The 25505-nt window shown below is 42.5% G+C and overlaps 3 protein-coding genes across 6 annotated transcripts in view; 2 read left to right on the top strand and 1 right to left on the bottom strand.

Moving 5' to 3' along the window:
* The window catches only part of RHPN2 (rhophilin Rho GTPase binding protein 2), a 63124-nt gene extending 48411 nt beyond the window's left edge, over positions 1-14713 (top strand). Inside the window, exons 11-15 of the mRNA XM_079119909.1 lie at positions 1734-1928; positions 5332-5408; positions 6282-6428; positions 6737-6892; positions 12639-14713. Of these exons, the coding sequence (XP_078976035.1) occupies positions 1734-1928; positions 5332-5408; positions 6282-6428; positions 6737-6892; positions 12639-12899 (836 nt within the window). The 3' untranslated portion in view covers positions 12900-14713. The remainder of the gene's footprint in view (positions 1-1733; positions 1929-5331; positions 5409-6281; positions 6429-6736; positions 6893-12638) is intronic.
* A 138-nt stretch (positions 14714-14851) lies between these two features.
* Positions 14852-19628, bottom strand: FAAP24 (FA core complex associated protein 24). Of its 2 annotated transcripts, XM_079119916.1 has the most exons (5): positions 19401-19628; positions 19112-19230; positions 18854-18990; positions 18384-18536; positions 14852-15445 (listed from the first exon to the last, which is right to left on the bottom strand). In XM_079119916.1, exons 2-5 carry the CDS (start codon positions 19215-19217, stop codon positions 15197-15199), a joined length of 645 nt encoding a protein of 214 aa, XP_078976042.1. In that variant the 5' UTR covers positions 19218-19230; positions 19401-19628; the 3' UTR covers positions 14852-15196. The 2 variants fall into 2 exon arrangements, with proteins under 2 accessions (XP_078976042.1, XP_078976041.1); XM_079119915.1 differs by having other exon boundaries at positions 19112-19625.
* Positions 19629-19801: 173 nt separating this feature from the next.
* Positions 19802-25505, top strand: part of CEP89 (centrosomal protein 89) — a 56177-nt gene continuing 50473 nt past the window's right edge. For all 3 annotated transcript variants that reach the window (XM_079119904.1, XM_079119903.1, XM_079119902.1), the window contains exons 1-2: positions 19802-19960; positions 23517-23623. In XM_079119904.1, coding sequence (XP_078976030.1) covers positions 19922-19960; positions 23517-23623 — 146 coding nt within the window. In that variant the 5' untranslated portion in view covers positions 19802-19921. The remainder of the gene's footprint in view (positions 19961-23516; positions 23624-25505) is intronic.

Here is a 25505-nt window from a genome sequence, read left to right as displayed (position 1 = left end):
CTAGATGGATCTGTAGGTGAGGGCTTGAAAGAGTAGGGTAGCCAGACTCACTGGTGCTACTCTGGATTCAGAAATTATGGGTGCAATCCTCTAGTCTCAAAGGACTTCCAGAACGGTGTTCATATGTGTTCCATGGATGCCCGGTCTCTCCACCAGACAGCTAGAGCTTTGACTGTCTTCCAACACCACTGTGGCCCATGGCATGGCCCTTTGCCATCTTAATGTTGAAAGACACATTGTCGATTTTCTTATGCTTCACCAAGGTCAAATAAGACTGGTAATGGATTGTCCTGGTTTGGTCTCTGCCATGTTTCAGTGTGAATATCTCTTTCCCAGATGTCCTTCAGCACCCAAACTTTCCGCCCACCCAAACACACGTAACTTCCCCATCCCCGTGTTGGCAGCTCCATCCCCCTTGGTGCTTTGGCCAGAAACCTTGGATTTCCTCTGTACTCCTGTCTTTCTTTGTCACCTTACATTTGGTTAGCAAACCTTATTAACTCTACCTAGCAAACACCCCAAATCTGACGACTACTACCTTTTCTTTTGGTAGCAGGAATTGAACTCAGGGGTGCTTAACCACTGAGCCACATCCCCAGCACTTTTTATATTTTACTTAGAGACAGGGTCTCACTAAGTCACTGAGGGTGGCTTTGAATTTGTAATTCTACCACCTCTGCCTCCCAAGCCACTGGGATTATAGGTATGGGCCACTGTGCCCAGGCAGACTACTTCTTATCCTTCCATCTTGGCGGAAACCACACACTGATAGTGCTTACCTAGTAAACATTGGCTTGATTAAAACCCACCCAACTCTATGAGATAGGTGTAGTGGACATCCCACTTTACTATTGAGGAAACAGAGTCTCAGAATGGTCATATAGCTTGCCTTGCCCATAGCTGGTCTCCCTGCTTCCCTCTGTTCCTGCAGAGACTGGTCACTTTAGTCCTGTGCTCACACCCTGATGGGCTCCCATCTTGCCCACGGTAGAAAGAGTGAGAGTCTTTATTCTGATTTGTAAGGTTAGGCATGACTTGGCCCCTGCTCTTCTCTGATCTCATTCCCTACCCTTCTCTCCTGCCCCCACTCCCTTCAGCCATACCCTCAATTCCTGTTGTCCTTGAAAAGTAAGCATGTACCTGCCCCAGAGCATTTGCACCTACTATTCCTTCTTTCAGGAATGTTTTTGTATGAGATATCCTCATGACTGCTCTTTCATTTCCTTCAGGACTCTGCTCAGAAGTTACCTTATCAAACAAATAAACAAATACCGACAAACAAAAATAACATGAAACAAAAGTAATTTTAAAAACAAGACAAGTTTATCCAAAAAGACTTCCTTGATCACCCATGGTAGAGCAGGTCCCATTCCCAATCTTCTAGCATGTACACCTGCCAATCTTACTTCACTTTTCTTCATAACCTCATGGCTACATGATCCACTGTGTTTATCTTTGCTTATCTGTCTTCAACTAATAGCATGTAACTTCATGAATTCAGGGTCAACTTTTTGTTGATTGCTTTACCTGTATACCTAGAATATCCAGTCAGTGTTTGTTGGGTGAACACTTACTCGACATAAGTGAGCATTACACTTGTATCTCAGGAGGGCTTCAGCTATCAGCCAGATCCTTTAGAAAGGAGAGCATCCATCTTTTGGGCTGATCCTTGGGTCCTTTGGGTCTCTGTAATGTATTCATGTGCCATGTCGGTGGTGGTTTTCTGCCTGCAGGAAAATGCCATCTGTGCAGAGCTATCACTCACCACAAGGAGTCTGTGAGGGAGGCTAGCCTGTGCAAGAAGCTCCGTGACATCCAGGTACTTCAGGAGGTGCTGTCTGCCGCACAACAGCGCTCTCGGCTCAAGTACTCTCAGCACCAAGAAGATGATGATCTTCTGAACTTGATCGATGCTCCTGATATTGTTTGTGAGTGGCTAGAACTGTGTGCCTTTTGTTGCATGGAGGCCTGTGTCTACTTTGTGGAATGCGCCCTGCATGGGAAGCCAGGGCACCTGGCTAAATGCAGCCTGTATTTGCTCACCCTTCAGGGATTGCACAAGTTGTTACTGTGTACTGGCTCTGGAGGGACTGAATGCTGCTCCTGCATGGCCTTTTCATTTCCTAGTTCCTCCCTCCAGGGGCATCTTCATGATCTCCACCCTCAGGCACCCCTTTAGCCCCTGCCTCCTCTTCTGTTCCTTAACCTTCTTTGATTGGCACTGGAATGCCTGCCATATTGGTCCTGTTCTTGCTCCCTAAGTCCTCTTTCTTCTCTTTCTTCATTCCTTTGGCTGATGGTTATTCCTGTACAGTATCTCCAATAGACAGCTCCCAGCCTAGGTATCTGCTCTTCCTGGTTTTCCTTTTCTAGACACATTACCCATTCCTTTTTTTTTTTTTTTTTTTTTTTTTTGCAATACTGGGAATTGAACCCAGGGCCTCACACACACTGGGCAGCACTTTGCCACTGAGTTACATCCCTAGTCCTTTTTAGTTTTTGTTTTGAGACAGGGTCTCAATAAGTTGCTGAGGCCGGCCTTGAACTTAGAAATCTCTTGCCTCAGCCTCCCAGGTAGCTGGGATTACAGACAGGCACTGTTGTGTCCAGCTCTAGACCCCTTCCATAAGGTCTCAGAACCTCCTTTGTGTTTTCAGCTGTCACTGTAGTCAGGAGACCCTTGGGAACTCTGCACCCTTCACAGTACCGCCACCCACCCACATTTCCATCTAGGAAACTGCATTTTACTCTTACTTCCAGCTCCCTAGTTTGAGAGCTAAATGCATCATAATTCCCTCTTCTAGGCTTCCTGATATCCCCTTTATTCTTCATCTCTCATTACCACCAGAATTTCTAAAAGCCTTCTAGGCGTTATGCACAGTAATGTCTTAGGAATTCATAGGTGAAGTAGACAGATGTTGCTGCCCTTGTCACTTCTTCCCAGGACGATGGGGAATGGGAAGGCCTCCCTCCAGTGATGGCTTTTCTATGAGAAATAACCAGGATCTTTCCAGGAATTAGAGGTGGAGAATGGATGGTGGCCCATTTAATGGAACCCCTTTGTCCATACCCTCCTGAGTACAGAGGAAAAACCAACCCAAACTCAGTTTCTCCTAGTACACACTCAACAGATTACCCCTGACACTAGAGATGTGGAGGTTTATCTGCACACACCAAACAATCCTGCAGCAGGTACCAGCTGGGCGTCCTCTAATCCAGTTCAGTACTGATACTGTCTATCCAGAGATAGCATCAGATCCCTCAGGTTGAAAGCTTGGACCTCAGGATTATCCCCACCCCCTCTTCAAATGCCAGTCATAGCATTAGGTTGTTTTACCTGAATTTCCTACCTACTTGCTTTAAATCAGGGTTCCCACAACCCCTTTTTCAGGTTCAGTTAATTTAACTAGAGTCAGGAGCAGTGGTGCCTGCTATTCAGTTATTCAGGAGCTTGAGGCAGGAGGATCACAAGTTTGAGGCCAGTCTCAGCAACATTGCAAAACCCTATCTCAAAAAAAAAAAAAATAATAATTTATTGGAATAGCTCACAGAACAGAACTCAAGGAAACCCTTGATTACACTTACTTTTTATTTTGAAGGATATTACAAAGGATTCAGATGAAGAGATGCATAGGCTGAGGTCTGGGGGAAGGGACACAGAACTTCTGTGCCCTCTCCAAGTGTGCCACCCTCCAGGAATGTCCATGGGTTCACCAATCCAGGAACTCTCTTATTCCTCTCCTCTTGGGGTTTTATGGAGAATTTCTTTGCAGAGGCATGATTGAAGCATGGACAACCATGTAGAAATGTAACTGGACACAAAAGGTGTGATCTAATCCTCAAAGGCTGGGTGGCAAGACCCAGCCAGGCCTGTCCGTCCAGCAGCCTGCTTTGCCTCTATGCTGCATGCCTCCCTCCAGGGCAGGAACAGGACTCCTCTGGAATGAAACAGGTCTTGTGACCTACTATCAAAGGTCAGAAAGTTTGTTCATGGTCGGCTCCTAGACAGCTTCCTTGGGAGAAGATGATACTTTTTATGATTTGCCTTGGGGAGGAGACAGTGTAGTTTCTGTGGTCTGCCTTGGGGGAGGGAATTATGAGCCAGGAACCATGGACAAAAGCCAAAAAGTATTTATCATTATATCACAACCTCTTTCCCACACCTCTGTTCTCAGTCTCTGGTGATCCCTCTTTATTTTCAGGGACCAACTATTTAGAGACAGGGTCCTGCTCAAGCTAGAACCTTGGGCTCTTCTGTAATCGTGTTAGCTGTCATCTGTTGAGTGTTTGAGGTCTACCAGGCATGACAGCCCCATCTGTATACACTCTAATTCAACCCTCTTCCACTGCTGTGAGGGAGGTACTAATTACTACCTTGTGTTAAAGATGAGGAAGTAAAGGCTTAGGGAGATCCAGGTTCTTGCCCAGGTAACCCACCTGGTGGTAGCACTTAGGGATTCTTCTTCATAGACCCCGTAGTCACCTCTGGGGCCAGAAGGTAGAGACTTAAATTCCACCAAGGGAGGGAGACAAGCAGCTCTACAGATGGCAATGTTGCCTTTTTTTTTTTTTTTTTTTTTTGTGGTGCTGGGATGGAACTCGGCCTGGAGCATGCTAGGCAAGTACTCTGCTACTGCCAGCCCAAGCACAGCTCTTGGAGCAGATGAGCAGCCTGCCTGAGCCTGCACTATGTTAAGTATTTGCAAGAAGCCCCAGGGTCATCTTGTGGATAGCAGGGTATGATCTACCCTGGTGGGGTCTAGGTTTTCTTTTCCTATTGTTGTTCAATGTATTTAGCCTTCTCTGGGATTCTTTGTTAGAAACCAACTAGCTTTCTGGTAAGGGTGGACCTGAGCCTGCCATGAGGTCACTGTTGAAGATTTGGAGATAATGATGGACGTGACTAGGGCAAAGTCACTGCCAACTGCAAAATCTTCATATCACACATTAATGATGAAATTAGGAAGGACACTGTGCCAGGACTATGTTCTGAGACACAAAGAACTCCTGTCAGAGCCACACCTGAAACGGTGTTTCTCTGCAGTTTTTATGAATGCCAAAGGAAGTGCACCAGAGTATCAATAAGCTCCTTGGGTGGTAGGGGGAGCAGGGATATGTCTGGTCATCACTCCTCTGATCCAGCCCTGGGGCCAGGAGTTGAGATATGTTCCGTGTTTTATACTGCTTATCTAAGCCAAGGGTAAGGACTGGTGGGTGAGAGAAAGTGGTACTTCCCCTTCCCTCCCAAGGGAGGCTGGAGACCTGAGTTTTCAAGGATTCACTTTCCATGACAGAAACATTTATCCTTTCATTTTTAATCTTTTTTTCTAGCTAAAACTGAGCAAGAGGTTGAAATTATATTACCCCAGTTCTCCAAGGTGACAGCAACAGACTTCTTCCAGAAGCTGGTATGTTGGACATTTATTTTAAAGGGAACAGCTTTTAAATTTTGCAAATATATTGTCTTAGTCTGTCCAGATAATTATAACAAAACTCTGTAAACTCAGTAGCTTAAGAAAAGTAGAAACTTAAAGTTTCATTAGTTTTGGCAGCTGGGAAGTCCAGGATTAAGGCATTGGCAGATTCAGGATCTGATGAGGGCCTGCTTTCTGGTTCTCACATGATGCCTTCTTGCTATGTCTTCAGATGGTAGAAAAAAATCAATTTATAAGGGCAATAATCCCATTAATAATAATTAAATAATTATAATAATAATTAATAATTCCTAAAACCTATTTATAAGGGCAATAATCCCATTAATAAGGGCTCTACCCTCATGATCTAATCACCTCTTCAAAAGATTCTACCTCCTAATAATCATGTTGGTGATTAGATTTCAGTATACAAATTTTGGGAAGACACAAATATTTAGAATATAGTATATGTTAAGAGCTATTTTTAGATATTTTAGAATTTTATATTAGAGGTTTTATTTAAGATAAATTCTAAAAGATAATTTTATTTTAAATATATTGGCTATGTTATAAAAAATGGCAACTAATGTTTGTATATGACCGTGATAGCACATATAGCTCCTGAACAAGGCCAAGGGAAATCTTCAAAGACAACAGGCAACATTCCCTTTAGCTTTCAAATGTCTGATTCAGAGCTGGGCACAGTAGAACGCACCTATAGTCCCAGCTAATCGGGAGGCTGAGGCCAGATGATCTCCTGATCATCTGCTTATGAGTTCAAGGCCAGCCTGGGCAACATAGGGAGCTAGCTCAAAAAGTCCCAATTTCACCTTCAAACCCTACACTTAATGATGCTTTCTTCTAAAGGGCCCCCTGTCTGTGTTTTCGGCTAACAAGAGGTGGACACCTCCCAGAAGCATTCATTTCACTGCGGAAGAAGGGGAAGTGGGGTTTACCTTGCGAGGGAATGCTCCAGTTCAGGTCCACTTCCTGGATCCTTCCTGCTCTGCTGCGGTAAGCCTGCTGCTGTCTGGATGGGAGAAAGCCCACCAGCAGCTTTACACAGAATCAGACTGGGAAGATCGAAAGCAAACAGCCTAGACATATACATCTAGGTGTTAGAATTTGGGGCTCATGAATGTCAAAGGTCTGACTTGATGCGAAAGGCTTTTTGGGTGCTACATACCCAAAGAGAACTACGAATGAAGTTTTGCTTTCTCAAAGCAAAGTTATGCAAATGTCTACTTTGTTCATGAATCTAGGGACTGATTCAGGGATTTAAATGAACATATGGACTTTTATTTAAACAATACTTTTTGTAGTTGGCAGGAGCCAGGGAAGGAGATTATATTGTTTCCATTCAAGGTGTCGATTGCAAGTGGCTGACAGTGAGCGAGGTTATAAAACTGTTGAAGAGCGTTGGCGAGGAGGAGATTGAGATGAAGGTTGTGAGCCTCCTGGACTCCACATCCTCCATGGTGAGTGCAAGCACCCCTGGCAGTAAATAGCAGAGTGACGTGAAATGGGTGTGAGTTTGGCCCCAGAGGTCTTTTCCAGGCCCTCTGTCTCCTGCTTGCATGACATGGCACAAGCAACTGAACTCCTAAGCTTGTCAACCTGGGTATGTGCTCACTCTGGGTCAAAGATCATTTGAAAGCTTTTTCTTTAATCCTGTAGATAAAATAGTTGATTTATTTTCCTAATTAGATTCTATTTAATTACAGAAGTAATGCATACTCATGTTTAAAAATGTTCAGATGGAGCTGGACCTGGTGTGATGTGCCTGAATTCCAGCTATTGGGGAGTCTGAGGCAGGAGGATTGCAAGTTTGAGTACAGCCTAGGCTACTTAGGAAGACCCTGTCTCAAAATACAATTTTTAAAAGAAGGGTAGGGATGTAGTTCAGTGATACTGTGCTTGCCTAGCTTGTGAAAGGCCCTGGCATCTCCAAAAAAAATTTTTTTTTAAAGTTGTTCAGTGGTACAGAAGGGGTTAAGATGACGTGTGAAAGTCCTATTCCACACCTCAGAGAGAGTGTTATTCATTTCCTGTGAAGTGGGGAGTGTTTAATGCTTCTGCAAGTTCATGTACACAGTTATCTCCTTTAATTTTTTTCCCTAGTGGGAGAAACTGTACCATAGTTTCTCTTCTGTACTTTACCACACTTAATGTAACTTACACTGTCCCTTCTATAACATTTATTCATTCAAAAAATATTGATTGAGCATAAGCTGTGTGTTCCTATGTTAGTCAGTTTTTCATTACTATAATGAAATAGTTGAGGTAGGATGCTTATGAAGAAAAGAATTATCTAACTCACAGTTTTGGAGGATGGAAGTCCAAGATCAGGTGACCCCATTGATCTGGCTGCTACTGAGGACTTAATGGCAGATGGCATCACGGCAAGGGCATGTGCAAAATGGAGACATTAATCAAAAAGCAGGAAACCAGAGCCACCAGGTTCTTAGTCTCTTCCAAGGGCTTGCCTGCAATTGACCTATGGTCCTTCCACTAGGCCCTACCTCTTAAAGCTCCTATCTCCAAATATTGCCACACTAATGACCAAGCTCCCAGCACATGAGCCCTTGAGGACAAACCACATCCCAGCCATAGCACTGGTGCTTAGATGTTGGATTTGTCTTATACTAGACAGAGAAGATCCCTACCTCTAGGAAGCTGGCACTAAACAAACAAATAATTGGTTGTGTTTTGAGAAGTGCTATAAAGAATGGTTGAATGTCTGAGCTTAGGGAAAGGCTCCTAGACAGGGCTGCAACTGCTGTATGAGTGGCAAGGAAGGAAGGAGCCAATGAGGAGCAGAAGAGTGTTATGGGCAGGGGCACCAACAGGTGAAGAAGAGACCCTGCAACAGGAATAAGCTGCTGCCAAGAACAGAAAGGTCTTTCAGCCAGAGCACTGTGACAAGGGAGAGATGGGTAGGAAGTGAGGTGGGAGTTCGGAAGCCACTGAAGTTTTCATGAAGGGCAACGACATGGTGTGATGTTTATTTAGAAGGCTGTCCACTGCTTGGAGGCTGGCCATGGCAATTGTCCAGGCCAGTGATATCAGTGGCTTTGACTTGGTGGTGACAGTTGTGGGTGGAAAGAGGTGCATGTACCTGAGGTATAGTTTGGAGTTAGAGCTGACAAGGTTTTATGTAAAGATGATGTTGGATTGGGAGGGGATACCTCACTTTTGGGTGTGAATGACACATGAGGAGTGGTTCCTTTTCATAAAGATGAGGAACTGAGGGCAAGGGAGGTGGAGGAGAGAGAAAGCAAGAGTTGGGCTTTGGATGTTTCAGATGCTTCACCCAGAGGTAAAAGTAGGCACTTGGGTGTTCACATCTTCAAGGGAGAAGTCGGGGCTCAAAGGTAGTATTTGAGAGTTATCAGCACGGAGATGATATTTAAAGCTGCAAGATGAGATGAAATCACCCATGAGGGCTGTGGTTGACCCTGAGACACTCCAAGTGTTTAGAGATGAGTTAGAAGAAGAAATTGGGAAAGAGGTAATTAAGAAGGAGAGTTCAGAGAGGTAGGATAAAAGGAGCTTTGGAATCAAGAGAAGATCCTGCAGCTGGAGTGACCGGTTGTATTGAATACAGTTAAGAGATGGAGAATGAGGAAAGTTGAGCCCTGTCTTCTGCATTTGGCAGTGGGACAAAGGAACAATTGTTGTGGACTGACAAAAACAAAAATCAGGTTAGAGAGGGTTGGGGAGTGAATGGATTGTATGATCCCATGGATGGGAAACATCCACAGAGACAGCAGGTGAGTGGTTCCCAGAGGCGGGGATGAGAGTGACCACTGAAGCATGCAGGGCTTCTTTCAGGGCAGTGGATGTGTTCTGATAGTAGTGATATGCACACGATTCCCTGCATTTACTAAAAACTACAGAACTATGTTAAAATGAGGAATTTAGGGCTAGGGTGTAACTCAGTGGTAGAGCACTTGTCTAGCATGCATGAGGCCCTGGATTTGATCCCCAGCACCACACACAAAAAAAATAAATAAATAAATAATAAACTGGTGAATTTTATAATATGTGAATTATAACTCAATTATAAAATTGAGGTACTCACAGCGTATCTTGGGAGAAGGGCTCAAAACATGTTTGTGGGATGAAATCTTTGGAATCTCTGGACAAGTGATTCGAGGTCCTTACAGAAACAGAAGTCTGTTCCTCTAAAAGAAAATTACATTAGACTGAAGGTTGCAGAACAGGACACAGCCAGAGAAGTCTGATTGCACAGAATAGGCTCTGCTGCTGGAAAGAGACCAAAAAGACTTGTCTTTCAGTACTTTTGTATCTTTGAACCTGACCAACAAAGAATCTGACAAGGCGGTTAAAACAAGGACTGAAAACACAGACTGTCTGGATTTGAATCCTGTCTTTACTACCAGATGTGTAACCTTGGGCAAATCAAGGGACACTTCTGAGCCTCAAAGAAGTGGGGATAATAGGACCCCTATCCTTGAATTTTCGTCAGGATACACTGAGGTGGTAAAGTCCTTGCAACAGATTCTAGTGTGGGACATTTATTTTCATAAAAGGCTTTGTAATAATAATCATGATTGTTGTGATTGTTCTTTTCACCCAGACAATAACTTTAGATAATGACAACTAGGCGCTCTTTTTGTTTTGTTTTGGCAGTACTGGGGTGCTCTACCTATCTATAGGTGCTCTACCACCAAGCTACATTCTTTCCTACCCCCACCTCCCAGTACTGGGGACTGAACCCAGGGGTGTTGTACCACTGAGCTATATCCCCAGCCGTATAAAATATTATAGAAAAGATTCACCCAAGTCTTTGTGTAGCTTGAAAACTCATTCCTTAAAAAAAATAAAACAAAAAAAAAAAACAAAGTGGAAAGAATCCAAGGCTGAAATCAAGACTTGGAATCAGGCCCTGACTGTTATCAACAACCTATGTGACCTTCAGTAGCTTAGTGTACTCCCTGGGCCTCATTTTTTTCTCATCTGAAGAATGCAAGAGTTAGACCAGTACAGTGGTTTCAGATGTGCTCTGTAAAACCCTAAGAGCTCCAGGGAGGTGCCCCAGAAAGACTTGGGGGAGTGGGTATTGGGGAACATGCTGGATGAGAACAGGGGCAAAACACAGAGGAAGGGATCACCTGTGAAATGGAGCAGAGGGATACCAGGGTGGTCCTGGGAAGGGGAAAAGGGTCAAGAAAGGCTTTGCAAAGAATGCGGGGTGTGCATGTGCACACGTGCATGCATAGATAGCAGGGCAAGCTGTGTGCAGAGGGGAAACGTCTGTGAGGCAGGAATGCAGGAAGTGTGGAGTCTGGGAGGAGAGGGAGTAGAATCCAGGCACGGAGGAGGGCTTGGTCTTTGGGGACCTATGCAATTAATTATAAGCCAGGAGGTCAGGAGAACTTGTGAGTGGTTTGAGGAGAGAAGAGAGGGCATGGCAACAGGTTATCTAGGAGAAAAGTATTTGACATGACTCGGGAAAGACAGGACTGCCAGGTAACCAGGCACCTGTTCAGAGGTTTGAGGTCAGGAAGCCAGGCTCTCGGTAAACGTGCTCCAGCAGTGTGCAGCTGTTTGCATGCTGACCTTGGGGAAGAAGAGTTTAGCTGGAGTTTGCTGGAAGAGGATGGATGAGAACTGAGGGTGTTTATGAGAGTGGCTATCATGCATGGTAGACTAAGCAGGTTAAGGGTGGAAGCTGTTTTCAGCCCTCAAATGCACCTCCAGAATGGTTGGCTTCATTATTGTTTTGTTCTGGTTTTTTTTGCACTGGAAATTGAACCCAGAGGCACTCTTCCACTGAGTTACAACCCCAGCCTTTTTTTTTTTTTTTGAAACAGGATCTCACTAAGTGGCTGAGGCTGGCCTCAAACTTGTGATACTCCTGTGTTAGCCTCACAAGTAGGTGGGATTACAGGTGTGTGCTATCACATCTGGCTGTTTCATTATTGTTTTTAATAGAGTATGTGTGCCCTATAAGGCATGGTAGGATTAATGGTTAGTTTTATAGAAAAGGGAGAAGAAACATCCTCCAAACGGTCCAAATTCTTAAGAGGAATAACAGCAAATACCACTCCTTGGTTGTGCCTAACTCGGATTCCTCCTAAGATTTATATTATGAACACTGTAGATATATGTATGTACGTTTCTATAAATGGTTTGATTTTTGTGCCTGGAACATAGTAGATGTTCAGTAAACTTTTAGTGAATGAAGCCATCTCATTGTGAGGCCAACCTTAGAAACAGGTGATTTAGAAAACAAGTTTCCTTAGTTTTCCTCCTTGAGTCCCACATAATTTGTTCCAAGTTAGTGTTTATAGAGTTTCAACTGGGGAAGATGAAAAAAGTTCTGGGGATAGAATGGTGATGATTGTACAATAGTGTGAATGTATTTAATACCACTGAATTCTGTACATTTAAATATGCTTAAAATGATAAATTTTGTTATATATTTTACCATAATTATTTTTCTTTCGTACTGGGATTGAACCCAGGGGCACTTTACCACTGAGCTACATCTTCAGCCCTTTTTTATTTTTATTTTTTGAGACAGAGCCTCCCTAAGTTGCTGAGGCTGGCCTTGAAATTGTGATCCTCCTGCCTGAGCCTCCCAAGTTGCATAGATTACTTATGTGCACCACACCTGGCTACAATTTTTTTTAAGGGGAAAAAAGTTAATAGCAGTGTCTTCATGATGGATTCTATATTGTCTTTAAAGAGAATGAAACTGATCTATACCTACTGGCATGGATTAAAATCTAAGTTCTATTAAGTGAAAAAAGCACTTATCAGAACAGTGTGTATTCCTTTTAAAGAGACAAATGGTGAAGTATACTTAGGCACACATACCAATACTTATATATGCACATTATCTCTAGAAGTATAACACAGTAGTTACCTTGGAGGGAGGACCTGGAAGCCAGTGTGAGAGGAAGACCTACTGTATTTTCATATTGTTTACCCTGGTTGTTTTACTTTCTCAAAATAAGAAGCTTAAAAAGTGAAAAGTGGTTCCAAAGCCTAAATTACTAGTACTGAGTATATTCCTTAAAAATTGTCCTTGCTTTCAAGGGTCAAATTCTATGTAAGCACTGGTCACCTGAGTTTTAGAGTTAAATCAGCTTGAAGAGGATAGTGGCAGACTGTGCGTCTCAAACTTTATAATCATTTACTAGGTATCTTGAAGATTGTCTGACACCTTTTTTCTTTCTTTCCTATGTGCAGCATAATAAGAGTGCCACCTACTCTGTGGGAATGCAGAAAACTTACTCCATGATCTGTTTAGCCATAGAGGACGATGATAAAAGTGATAAAACCAAGAAAATCTCAAAAAAGCTTTCCTTTTTGAGTTGGGGCACCAATAAGAACAGACAGAAGTCAGCCAGCACCTTATGCCTCCCTGCAGTTGGGGTGGCGAGACCTCACATCAAGAAGAAGCTCCCCACGCCTTTCAGCCTGCTCAACACTGATAGCTCTTTGTATTAACGGAAGGAAACAGAAATGTTCAGTCCGTAAAATGTTTCTAGGGCTGATTAGGCCTTAAAATTTGTGCCATATGGAAAATACCTAAATATTCTCAAATCCCATTTTCTTATAGCGTAAACTTGTATTTGATATGCTTTTAAGAAAATAACAAGAAACCTCTAGAAATCTGTGGAAAACATGCTTATTTGAGGAATGTCAGTATATTGCTGCAAGTTATTTATTCTATAAAATATTGTAAATAGAATAGTATGGAAATTATAGCTATTTTCAGTGGTTACAGTTTTAACTTCAGAGGCTGAGTTAAATTGGGGTTTCCTATAAAAATAGAACTATTTCTAAGTGTTGAAGTTTGGGTAATAATCATTCCTTAACCTAGAGTTCAGAGGACCCTCGAGTTAAGGCAGGTCAGAGGACTATAATGACAGAATGAAATTCATTATTAAAAACTGCTCCAGAGAACTGCTTCCTCATGGGAATTTACTAACTTGATAAGACTTCACTATTATTTCTACATAATATGAATGCTATTTCCAGATAAAGTCTAGTGCCAAATTTGTTTTGACTTTTTTTTGGCATTCCTAGGGCCTCAGAGCCCTGGGGTTAGATCCCCAGGACTGCCAAAAAATAAAAAATAAAATAAAATAAAATAAAAACAATTTAGGAGCACCTTTTCCTCTAGTTTGATGCCATTTTACAAGTTGCTAACACAACGGCAGTGTTAGATGGAGATGCTGTCTACAGGGTAGATAATATACTGTTTGATACTCAAAACATTTTTCATTTTGTTTTAAAGTAGAAAGTACATAACTATATATTTTTAGAGTCTTGGGTAAAAAAGTAGTTTTTATATTTTGTAAGGTAAAGATGTAAATGATTCAGGTTTAAAGCTCTATTTGATTTTTAAAATGAATGTTCTTACCAATTTGATTTCTCTGGCTGTAAGTTGGATGACACTGTGACTCTAGTAAGATTCATGGTTGACATATATACAAATGACATAGCTTAAAGTATAGCTGAAATCTAATTTTGAGAATTAACAAGAATTTAAATATTTTCTATTGTGCAATATCTTTAGGGGAGCAACAACCTTTGGGAAGTATATCTACTGCTTTTAGGGCCATGTTTGTATAAATATTTAAATAAACACCTTCATTTATCTGAGTTTTTTTACTTTCATTTTACTTTAATTCCTTCTAAATTTTTATTAACCTCATGCACAAAATGTGTTTGATTTTTAAAAATAACTAACAATTCACAAAACAGGTTATTTTAGTAACTATTAAAACATTTGGCGTTTTCAGTTGTATGTTTTTTTGAATGGTCATTGTACCTTTTGATCCTCTACCCTGTCTCTCCTCACCAGATGCAGCTGCTTCTAATGTTTTCTTATGTATCCTCCCACTGTTGGGCATACATCTACAAACACACTCTTTCCTTCCTTACATACATTAATTTTTCACCTATAAATGGGGAATTTCAGACTCTAAGCTTTCTGTGTTCAGAACACAAGTCCTGTGATTATAAACTGTCTACCCTCCCTCTGCCAAAAAAAGAAGGAGAAAATGAAGGAACAAGGAACCATGGAGGGAATTGTTGTGCACTTGTTTATTTACACTGGCAGCACAGGTATATGCAGACCAGACCTAAAGAACAGGAGCTCTGAGTCCAAGAAGAAGGAAGGGGCTTCTGATACACACTGCTTCATTGTGGGTTAATTTCCTTTAGATGGATATATCCACCACCTGAAAGTCTATTCCATGACAGATACAGGTCAGGGTCACTCACAAAAATCTGCCCTAACTAGCTTTTTACTGAGAGTCCCTGACTTTCTTAGGAAGATTTGGGCTGTTTTTTCCCCATCTTAGCAGAAGGTAAGAAGTTATCAGAGGGTAACTTAAATGTCCAAACTTAGTACAGCAGCGTAACCACAGGCTCCATTAGGCCTACCGCAGCTTTCACTAAATGCTGTAAAATACTCTATTTTCTTAGGCTTTTTTTTTTTTTTTTTTTTTTTTTTTGAGGAGAGGGGATTTATACCAGGGATTGAACCCAGGGACACTTAACCACTGAGCACATTCCCAGCCCTTTTTAAAATTTTGAGACAGCGTCTTGCTACATTGCTGAGGCTAGCTTTGAACTTGATCCTCTTGCCTCAGCCTTCCAGCCGCTGGGATTAGAGGTGTGTGCCACTGCGCCTGTTTTTTTTTTTTTTTTTTTTTTTTTTTTTTTTTTTTTTAAATATGAAAACCAGATCCTGTAGTTCATGGTCAAAAGAAAACAGTAGATGAGGGCAGCTGTCACCTGGACTGGGTGAAGAAGGTGTAGATTTGCTGTGCTACCACTTGTCCTACTACCGGCTCAAGTTCTTGAACAGAAGCATTACTCAGTTGCTGGATACTTGGAAACTTCTGAAGCAGAAGAGAAGCTTTAACTTTCCCAACTCCTGGGATCTGCTGCACAGTTCGAAGGAGGTATGGCTCAGAGAGCAGAGCCCGTTTCTTCCTGAGAAAAGGGTTCTTACTGGGTTCTTTGGAGTGCTCTTGTACCTGAACCAGAAATTAAGGGAAAAACACATGAGCGCCCTCTGGAGGGCTGGCAATTCTTTTAAAAAATAATTTTTCCATTTTGTTCAGCTTGAATCATAGGTTCAAATGCTTTTATATACCTCGAATATAAATTTTCAGACATTAGTGAAATTATTAAAAGATGGACCACATGACCACACAAATGAGTAAGAGATAAAAATACTTTACGAAAAAGAACTCAAACTATCACTATTTGTAGAGGACATGATTCTATATTTAGAAGATCCAAAAAATTCCACCAGAGAAAACTTCTAGAACTCATAAATGAATTCAGCAAAGTTGCAGGCTATAAGATCAATACACAAATCAAATGTCTTGCTACACATAAGCAACGAATCCACTGCAAGAGAAATAAAGAAAACCACCCCATTCACAATAGCCTCAACAAAAATAAAATACTTGGGAATCAATCTAACAAAAGAGGTGAAAGACCTCTACAATGAAAACTACAGAACACTAAAAGAAATTGAAGAAGACCTTAGAAGATGGAAAGATCTCCCATGCTCTTGGTTAGGCAGAATTAATATTGTCAAAATGGCTATACTACCAAAAGTGTTATACAGGTTGAATGTTAATTCCTATTAAAATCCCAATGACATTCTTCATAGAAATAGAAAAAGCAATCATGAAATTCATTTGGAAACATAAGAGACCCAGAATAGCCAAGGCAATCCTTAGCAGGAAGAGAGAAGCAGGAGGCATTACCCTACCAGACCTTAAACTATACTACAGAGCAATAGTAACAAAAATGGCATGGAATTGGCACCAAAATAGCCATGTAGATCAATGATACAAACTAGAACACACAGAGAAACCTACACAAATAAGGTTATCTCATACTAGACAAAAAGGTGCCAAAAATATATAATGGAGAAAAGATAGCCTATTCAACAACAGTGCTGAGAAAACTGGAAACCCATATGTAACAAAATGAAATTAAACCTCTATCTCTCACCCTGCACAAAAATCAACTCAAAGTGGATCAAAGACTTAAGCACCAGAACAGAGACCCTGTGCCTAAGAGAAGAAAAAGTAGGCCCAAATCTTCATCATGTCGGCTTAGGACCCGACTTCCTTAACAAGACTCCTAAAATCCAAGAAGTAAAATTAAGAATCAATAAATGGGTTGGATTCAAACTAAAAAGTCCTTCTTCCCAGCAAAGGAAACAATCAGTAATGTAGAGAGAGTCTACAGAATGGGAAAAAAATCTTAACCACACGCACCTCGGAGCACTAGTCTCCAGGATATATAAGGAACTCAAAAAACTTAATGCCAAAAACAACAACAACAAAAACCCAGTCAATAAATGGGCTAAGGAACTGAACAGACACTTCACAGAAGAAATACAATCGATCAACAAACATGAAAAAATGTTCATAATCTCTTGCAATTAGAGAAATGCAAATCAAAACTACAATTTCATCTCACTCCAGTCAGAATGGCAATTATCAAGAACATAAGCAGTAATAAGTGTTGGCGAGGATGTGGGGAAAAAGGTACATTGTTGGTGGGACTGTAGATAGATACAAACACTTTTGCAAGCAGTGTGGAGATTCCTAAGAAAACTTGGAATGGAACCCCTATTTGACCCAGCTATCCCACTCCTCGGTTTATACCCCAAGGATTTAAAATCAGCATATTACAGTGACACAGCCACATCAATGTTTATAGCAGCTCCATTCACAATAGCAAAACTATGGAACCAACCTTGATGTCCTTCAACGGATGAACAGATAAAGAAAATGTGGTACATATACACAATGGAATATTACTCAGCCTTAAAGAAGAATGAAATGATGGCATTTGCAGATAAATGGATGGAACTAAAGAATATCATACTAAGTGATATAAGCCAATCCCAAAAAACCGAAGGCCGAATGTTTTCTCTGATAAGTGGATGCTGATCCATAGTCAGGGTTGGGCAGGGGAGAATAAAGGAACTTTGAATTATGCAGAAGGGAGTGAGAGGAGGGGAGGGATGGGGATGGGAAGGAGGTAGAATGAAACAGACATTATTACCCTAAATACACATATGAAAAAAAATTTTTTTTAAATACTTTACAAAACTCGAGTTTTGTGCCAGGTTAAATGATGGCTATATATAAATGAGACCTACTTCAAACAACCTATCAAGCTTGCCTTTCAAAGGAGAAACTTAGGGCTGGGGCTGGGGCTCAGTGGCAAAGCGCTTGCCTAGCATAGTGTGAGGCACTGGGTTCCATCCTTAGCACTACATACAAAAATAAGCAAATAAAATAAAGGCATACTTACTCTGTACAATTACAAAGGAGAATTTAGGCTTTACAAAGGAGAATTTAGGAATTACAAAGGAGAATTTAGGTACAAGGAGAAATTAGGCTTCAGGTACTGGAGATTTACCAAGGCAGAAAATAGCATCATATCATGGGAAGTTAGGAACAGTGAAGCAAGTGGTGTAGTGGAGAGGAATCAGGGAACCACATGGTGCCACTTGCCTTTCAATATGGTTTTCGACCCTAGCAGGCAGGATTTAAAAATGCACACAAAAAAATTGGTCACAATTGGCTCATGTATCACTCCCCCACCACTTCTCCCCCACCCCCACCCTGCTGGGGATTGCTCCACCACTGAGCAATATTCCCAGCCCTAACACTGTTTTTAAGTTTTCCAGAAGATGCTAATGAACAACCAAATTATCAGTGAGGACAATGGAGAACCAGTTATTTTTTTTTTTTAAATAACGTAAACCTGCTTACTTCAATTTTTCAAGGTTTGATAAGCCAACACAGGGAAAGACATTGGATTCATGGTTTGCAACTACAGCAAAGGCAGCTGCCAGAGTAAAAAAAGGATCTATCAAGGTCAGTTGAAAATCTTAAGTAGGACAGGGCTATTGTGAAGGAGGAAATCAGTACTTACTAACTGAACAATGAGGCCAGATGCTTCCATCTGGTTGGCCACTGGAAGTAACACCATCCCAAGGTCCAGTACAGTGAACTTCTGTATGGCTGGGAAGTACTGCTCATTGATCTGTGTTTTTTCAACTACTACGATCCCTTGAAGGTTACCAGACTTCAAAAAAAAGACAGTAAACCATTTTGTAACAAAATTCCTTTCAAAGTTAAGAAAGCAATAGGCGGGACCCAGGAGGAGGGTGGAGGGAAGGGAAAGGGGCAGTACTGGGAACGAAACTGAGTTACATTGTGCATGCACAAGTACAAATATATAACAACAAATTCCACTATTATGTGTAATTATAATGTACCAATAAATAAAACAACAAAAACAAAGTTAAGAAGGTGCTTAGATGGTCCATGGTATTACATGTAAATTGTTCCAAGGGATGGAGAGTCAAAGTTCAATTTCAGTTTCTTTAATTCAGTACTTACATTTCTAACTCGAACAATTCTTTTTCTGTAGCCATTTCCTGCCACCAAATCAGCTTCAGTGACATAGAGAATGCAGGATCTGCTTGTCAGGTAAAAATCTGGTGTCAGGCCATCCTCAAAAACGAGTTTAATTTTCCCTTGAAATATGGAAACAAAATGAGTTCTGTGAACTGATAAAAAGGCGGTAACATAGTTTTTTTTTTTTTTTTTTTTTATGTGTGGAGGAAAGAAAGGACATTTGACAAGCAGCCCACCGACCTTGCAACCCCTGCGCCAGTTGAGACCCGCGCCACTTTTCATTAGCTACAACATGCCCAAAAGGCACGTGCACGGGGCCTGCGCCTTCAGGGAGATTCTTTTCCATCGGTGGTCTGGACCTAAATCAGGAAATGCAAGGCGACTCTTGGGCAAGCTCTCCCGCAAAGGGCCCCACATTACACTACGAAGCCAGGGACTTATTTAGCAGCCTCTCGTCTGCAAAGTGGTCTCTCAGTCTTAAGAAACTGGAGATTTCTGCCCTCGTGGCTGCGTCCCTCATTTTCAGCACCTGCCTGGGGCCTAAAGGCCCAGCTGGGCCGCGCTCGGCCTCCTCAGTTCAGTCCGGGACTAGGATCCAGCAGGTAGGGCCCCCACTTCCGCCCCAGTCTAGAGGTTCCGAACATTACCTGAAGCCGCCCCACTTCCGGATTCAAACCAGCCCGACTCGCCCAGTTTTTCATTCTACCCGCCCTGCGCCTTCCATGGTGCCCGATAGGCTGTGGTATCAGAGACGTACACCTGAACTGACCAATAAGAGAACCGAAAGAGCAGATCGCTTCCTCACTGGTGGAGATTTGAACGGGACTCGCTAGTTGCCAAGAGCGACGGATGTGGAAGTAACCTTGGCTCTGATTGGTCAAAGACAAAAGCGAGCCAACAGCAAGCGTGGTTGTTTCGAAGTCCTTTAGGAAAAAAAGGCGTCTGGAGTTAGGCCAGCCAGAGAGAAACAGACTTTAAAGAGCGGTCCCCAGCTTCGGGGATATATGCTGGTAAATCCAGGCCTCGGCCCGGCCAGCCCCTGCAGCAAAGATGCTCGGGGGATTTCGGAGAAGCCGCAAGAGCCAGTTCGTAAGTAGATTCTCGCCTGTCCCGGGAGTTAAGGGGTGAGAGTTTGGGGAGGGTTTGGTATTTGGCCTGAGATTGAGAGAAGGCGGCGGCACCGGAAGAAGTGGTTCTTAGTTCGAGAAGCCCTAATTTGTCAGTCCTAAAGAATCATCTACTTCAGAATCAGCCACAGACAGGAATCACTGTCTTCCCTGCAACACTCGCTTCGGTGCTGGGAGTTCACTCCCGCCTGCTACAAAGATGCCCCACTGCTGGATATCCCCGAATGGAGTCATTCTTGATTCCTCCCTCCACCACCCACCACGTACCCATCAGCAAATCGCATCGATTCTATCCACCAAATATATCTATAAGTGGTGCCCACCCCAACCCCCGCCTCCAGCTTCTGTCTCCCTGCTCTGCTTCCTAAGCAGCTCCTCACAAGTTTCTTTGCTTTCAACTCTCGCTCTTCCCCGAAGTTCGTTCTCTACATAGCAGCTAAAGGAAATATGTGAAAACAAATCTGATCATGCCACTGCAGTCTTTAGAACCCACTGCCCACCCCGCCCCCGTTCCCCCAGCACTCACAGATCCACCCCCATCTGACCTCCCCCGCCCAGACGCGCCTGAATTTCTTCCCTCCAGATCTTCCCATAGCCACACTGTCATTATATACTTACATTCATTCCCGTTCTCATTCTCACTACCCCGTTGTCTTTCTTACTCGCTCTAGCATCCTGACTCAACAATCCTCTGACACCTCCCCCCTCCTTTCCTGCAGTTTTTTGATCTTACCAGCGTTTTTTGTTTGTGTGTTTTGGCGGTGCTGGGGGTCTAACCCATGTTCTTACACATAGTAGGGCAGGCACTGACCTATATACCCCTGGTTCCTGAACCTATCAACTTTTAATGACCCACTGGTATCTCTCGTCCTTGAGATCCTCTTTTTCAACTAAATACACCTGTCATCATTATAATCACTCTCTGCACCATCAACTCTCTTGTTCCTGTCTCCCCTTTCCCTACTTGCCTGGAAAAACCTAAACCTACTTATATTGAATTTCCCACAAAATTAATGTTAAAGTGCAGAAAAAGCATTGTGACAAGGCACTCCTAATCCCTTTTAAAATAAGACCAGACAGCACGTCTCACTTGTTCTCAGCTGAAGTCGTTTTAAACAGGTGGATGTTGAGAAGCAATGAAGATGTAAGTGAAGCTTTATTTATTTATTTATTTTTTTGTACTGGGGATTGAACCCAGGGGCATTCAACTCCTGAACTGTATTTCCAGCCCTGTTTAATATATATTTTTAATTCTTATTTTGAGACAGGGCCTCACCAAGTTGCCAAGGCTGACCTCAAACTTGTAATCCTCCTGCTTTAGCCTCCTGAGTAGCTGGGATTACAGTCGTGTGCCACCACTTCCAGCTTGAAGCCTAATTTTGCATTGTAATTCTACTAACTCACATCAGCATGTTCACTGAGTTTTTATTTGAAACAATAAATACTGTTGAGTTCTTGCTGTGTGCAGATACCCATAAAAGATTGACAGCTGCATTATTTAGAGGATAGGCAAGTCCATAAATAATTCAATACAGAATGGCAGCGTAAAAACTACTGTAGAGGTTTGTACCATTGGAGAGGCACCTAGGAGTCCAGAGACTTGACTTGGACTTTGAAGGGAGTGAGAAAAGAGAACTCTGAGTGGAGTATATGCCTAGAACTGAAAAAGAATGTATTATTTGCTGTTTGGGAAATGGAAGGAAATTCTGAGTGCCAAAGCCAGAATGTGTGGAGGGGGCTGCAGTTATAGCTCAGTGATAGAGCATTTGCCTAGCACGAGCAAAACTCTGGTCCATCCCTACCACCTACATATATATGTAGTGAAAGATGAATCTGGGTCCGTTGGTAGGAACCAACTTATAGAGACCTATGCTGTGTTAGACCATTTACATGTCATCAAGAGAGTGGAGCTCTGAGGGTTTTCATGTTGGGTGGAGACAGAATTATCCTGTCATTCAGAGACCAGAGGTGAGAGGACCAGAGTTAGGAAATGATTATAATGGCACATGTAAGAAATGTTCATCATACTATGGGGGATTTACTCTTTTGAAACAAAAACAAAAATCATGAGGCCTTTTTGGAGTACCTACTAGATGTCAGCCCAGGGGATTTGAAGGTTAAGAAGAAAACACTTTCTTGTCCTTGAGAATCTCCCAGGTGGTGGGGGGAAGAGGAAGGTGGCAGACATGTAAAATAAGTTTTATAACAAATGCAGAGTGGTCTGCACCATACAAGAGAGGTGTAGAGAGTAGAGAGAAGTGGCAAAGATGGCTCTGCAACATCTGCTCCTGGGAGTGGCCAGCAAATGAACTAGGGTGACAATGAGACTGCAGGGACCCTTAGATCTGCCCATCCCTCCCTCCTGAAGTTTGCTCCCAGCTGCACATCTCTTCCTCCCCTGTACATTGTGTTTCCTACTCTTTGGTTAATCTTTGTAGGGCCCACCTTCAAAAGGGTGCTCCTCACTAGGCCATAGGATATCTTCATCTGGTACCATAAGACTTGCAAATGGGAATAATCCCCACTGTGACCCCAAGCCCACTGTTGTAGCTTTTCCCTTCCAGGTGACTCTGACCCAGCAACAGGTGACTCTGTTATTTGCAGAGTATTGTCACCAGTGTCTCACTCCATCCCTCTGCTCATGCTGTGCCTGTTCTCAGAATACTCTTCCATCACATTCCAAATGTGGGAGCAGTGACGATCTCTGAAGACCCAGTCTACAAGCATCTATGATCTTCTCCAAGGGGAACACTTGAGGTCCCCTTGCTGGCTCCAGGACCTGAGGGACCCCTTTCCTCCTTGGGCCACCTCAGCATTTCATGTTTACCTCTTGCTTGACACTCCATAATTATGAGTTCTAGATGAACTATTTGGGTGTTTTTCCTCTATACTCTCATAGACAGTTTTTGCTCCTCAAAGACAAGATTTCTTCAGTGTTGTCATGGTGTCCTGCCTCTAGGAGTGAGTGAATGGCTAGTGCCCAGAAAAAAAAAGACTGGCTAGTCCCAGATACTCCTGAGGGATCCCCAGTTACCTAAAGCAGGGTCTGACTTTCTTTTTCTATAGGAGTGTTTTTCATTACTCTACGTGTTTGAGATAAGCCATTTAAAATCTTCATTAAGTTCCTGTGGGGCAGTGTGCTCAGTGCTAGAGTTCCAAGATTAATAAAGACAAGAAAGTCACCTGCTTCTTAGGAAGTCACCCTGCTCAGCAGGGGACACACAGGGGGTAGTAATATGGAACAAGTAGAGAGTCTGGGATGACTCTGGGGGATGGTCAAGAAAGCTGTTGTGAGGAGGGAAGGACAAGAGGACCCCACAGTAGGCTCCCTCTGGTGGGTGCACTTTTATGGCCAGATGGGGATTGGGAGTGCTAGGGCAGGAGTGGGGCTCCTGATGGGGCTGGATCCCAGGGTGACCAGTGTAGGTTTCCCCTCCCAGGTGTGGGAGGTGGTGGTGGTGTTAGGACCCAGGTGGTTACTCCATCCCAGTGACTTCTGCTGGGTTTCATTTGTGCAGAAACACATCACCCCTGGCCTCCTCCCTGCAGCCACCATCGCTCCAAAGCCAGCTGTGCCTCGCACACCTCCTCCCCGCAGCCCTAACCTGTCTCCAGAGAGACCAAGGTGAGTCTCAGATGGGCACACCCTGAGATTACTCTTGTCCTCAGCACCAAGTACTGGATCCTGGAACTATTAAAAAAAAAACACACAGTTCACAGGTAGGGTGATTAGAAGCATATCCTTTGAAATATTTACTACAATTCTATATTGTTGCACTTAATCTGGCTTCTCTGAGGATAATAAACTTAGGGTCTCTCCAAGTAAGGTGGATGAGCTCACATTTTGTGATTGGATGTAGTTAGTATTTTTCTCAAAATAAAAAGCATTAAAATGCAAACGTTCGGGTTAATAGTACTTCCTTTATTCTTTTGGTGCTAGAGTTTGAACTTGGGGCCTTGTACATGCTAAACTTATAATGTACCACTAACTTACATCCTGATCAGGTTAATAGTATTTTAGAAAGAGTTTTGAATTGTGCACATAGTTTCCTTTCTTTTCTTTTTATGATACCAGGGATTGAGCCCAGGGGCATATAATCACTGAGCTAGATCCTCAACCTTTTTATTTTTTATTTTGGAACAGGTTCTCACTAAGTTTCTTAGGACTGCACTAAATTGCTGAGGCTGGCCTTGAACTGGAACTTGTGATCCTCTTGCCTCATCCTCCTGAGTTGCTGGGATTACAGTCATGTGCCACTACTTATTCCCAGCCACATAGTTTTCTTTCTCTCTCTCTCTCTCTTTTTTTATTTTTTTTATTTGTAGGTGGACACAATACCTTTATTTATTTTTATGTGGTGCTGAGGATCAAACCCAGGCTCACGCATGTTAGGCAAGCGCTCTACTACTGTGCCACAACCCCAGTCCCTAGTTTTCTTTTTAAACATGATTCTGTCTTAAAAGAACTGCTTTATGTTAAGAAGGAGCACATTCACTGCTGAAACTTAGCATTCCCTGTCCTCCAGTGCACTGAACACAGCAGGTACCTGACTCTTATTCCTGAGATGCCCTGCCTGTACCTTGATGGATTTTGGACACTGGCGTGGGTCTATTTTTGGTCCACAGAAGACATTGACTTGGTTATGAACAGTGAATAAGAACTGATTCCATTGCAGGATGGTACCTTCTCTCTAGTGTTCTTTGGTACTAGAATGTTGTGTATCCCCTGATTTAAAAAACAAAAACAAAAAAAAACTCTGAAAGGCTAGGGATAAAGCACAGTGATAGAGTGCTTGCCTCTCATGCACCTGGTTTGGTTCCTGTACCAGGGAGAAAAAATAATCAGCGTGAAATATTTTAGCATTTGCTTTTTCCTTCAGCACAGTCTGGATACCATGGATGGTAGTAGTGTTTACTTTGTGCCAACTACTTTGGTAAGTACTGAAGAAGCATCGCCACGTTTCCTCCTCCCAACAACCCCATGAAAGGGGTCCCATTTGTCATCTCTCTTTTGGGTCACCTGCAAGGCCTGGGCATTAGTATCTGGCACAGATCTCAAGGCTGGCTAGAGGAGTGGCCTGGCTGTGATGCAGATGTGGTGCTGTCCAATTCTTCAGTGTTTGTGGGAACAACTCTGTTGTGTTGTTGGGGCTTTATGCAACCATAGCAGTAGCTGGAGTGGGGTAGCTTTTCATGCCATTGTGCCCCAGGAAAACAAATGAAACGTGTTATTTCATGGCAAGTCTTGTTTTATTAGAAAAATTTCATAGTGTCCATAGTGACACCCCAGTTAACCTTTAATATTATTATTCCACTTCATGTATAATGCAAAAACCTTCTAGCAATTTACTTCTGTGTCTTCCTTCTGTCTTTTGTGTGACTGTTGTCATACATTTTAATTCTTTTTTTTAACCTTTTTTTATATCTGTGCATTATAATTATTGTAATAGTGGGATTCATAAAATTTTAATTCCGTATGTAGAAATTGCAAAGTGCATTGCTGTTTT

This window comes from Sciurus vulgaris (genome assembly GCF_902686455.1).
Source record: "Sciurus vulgaris genome assembly, chromosome: 17".
NCBI classification, from domain to species: Eukaryota; Metazoa; Chordata; class Mammalia; order Rodentia; family Sciuridae; genus Sciurus; species Sciurus vulgaris.
Note: the sequence above shows the minus strand (reverse complement) of the source record. Positions and strands in the feature narration are given on the sequence as shown.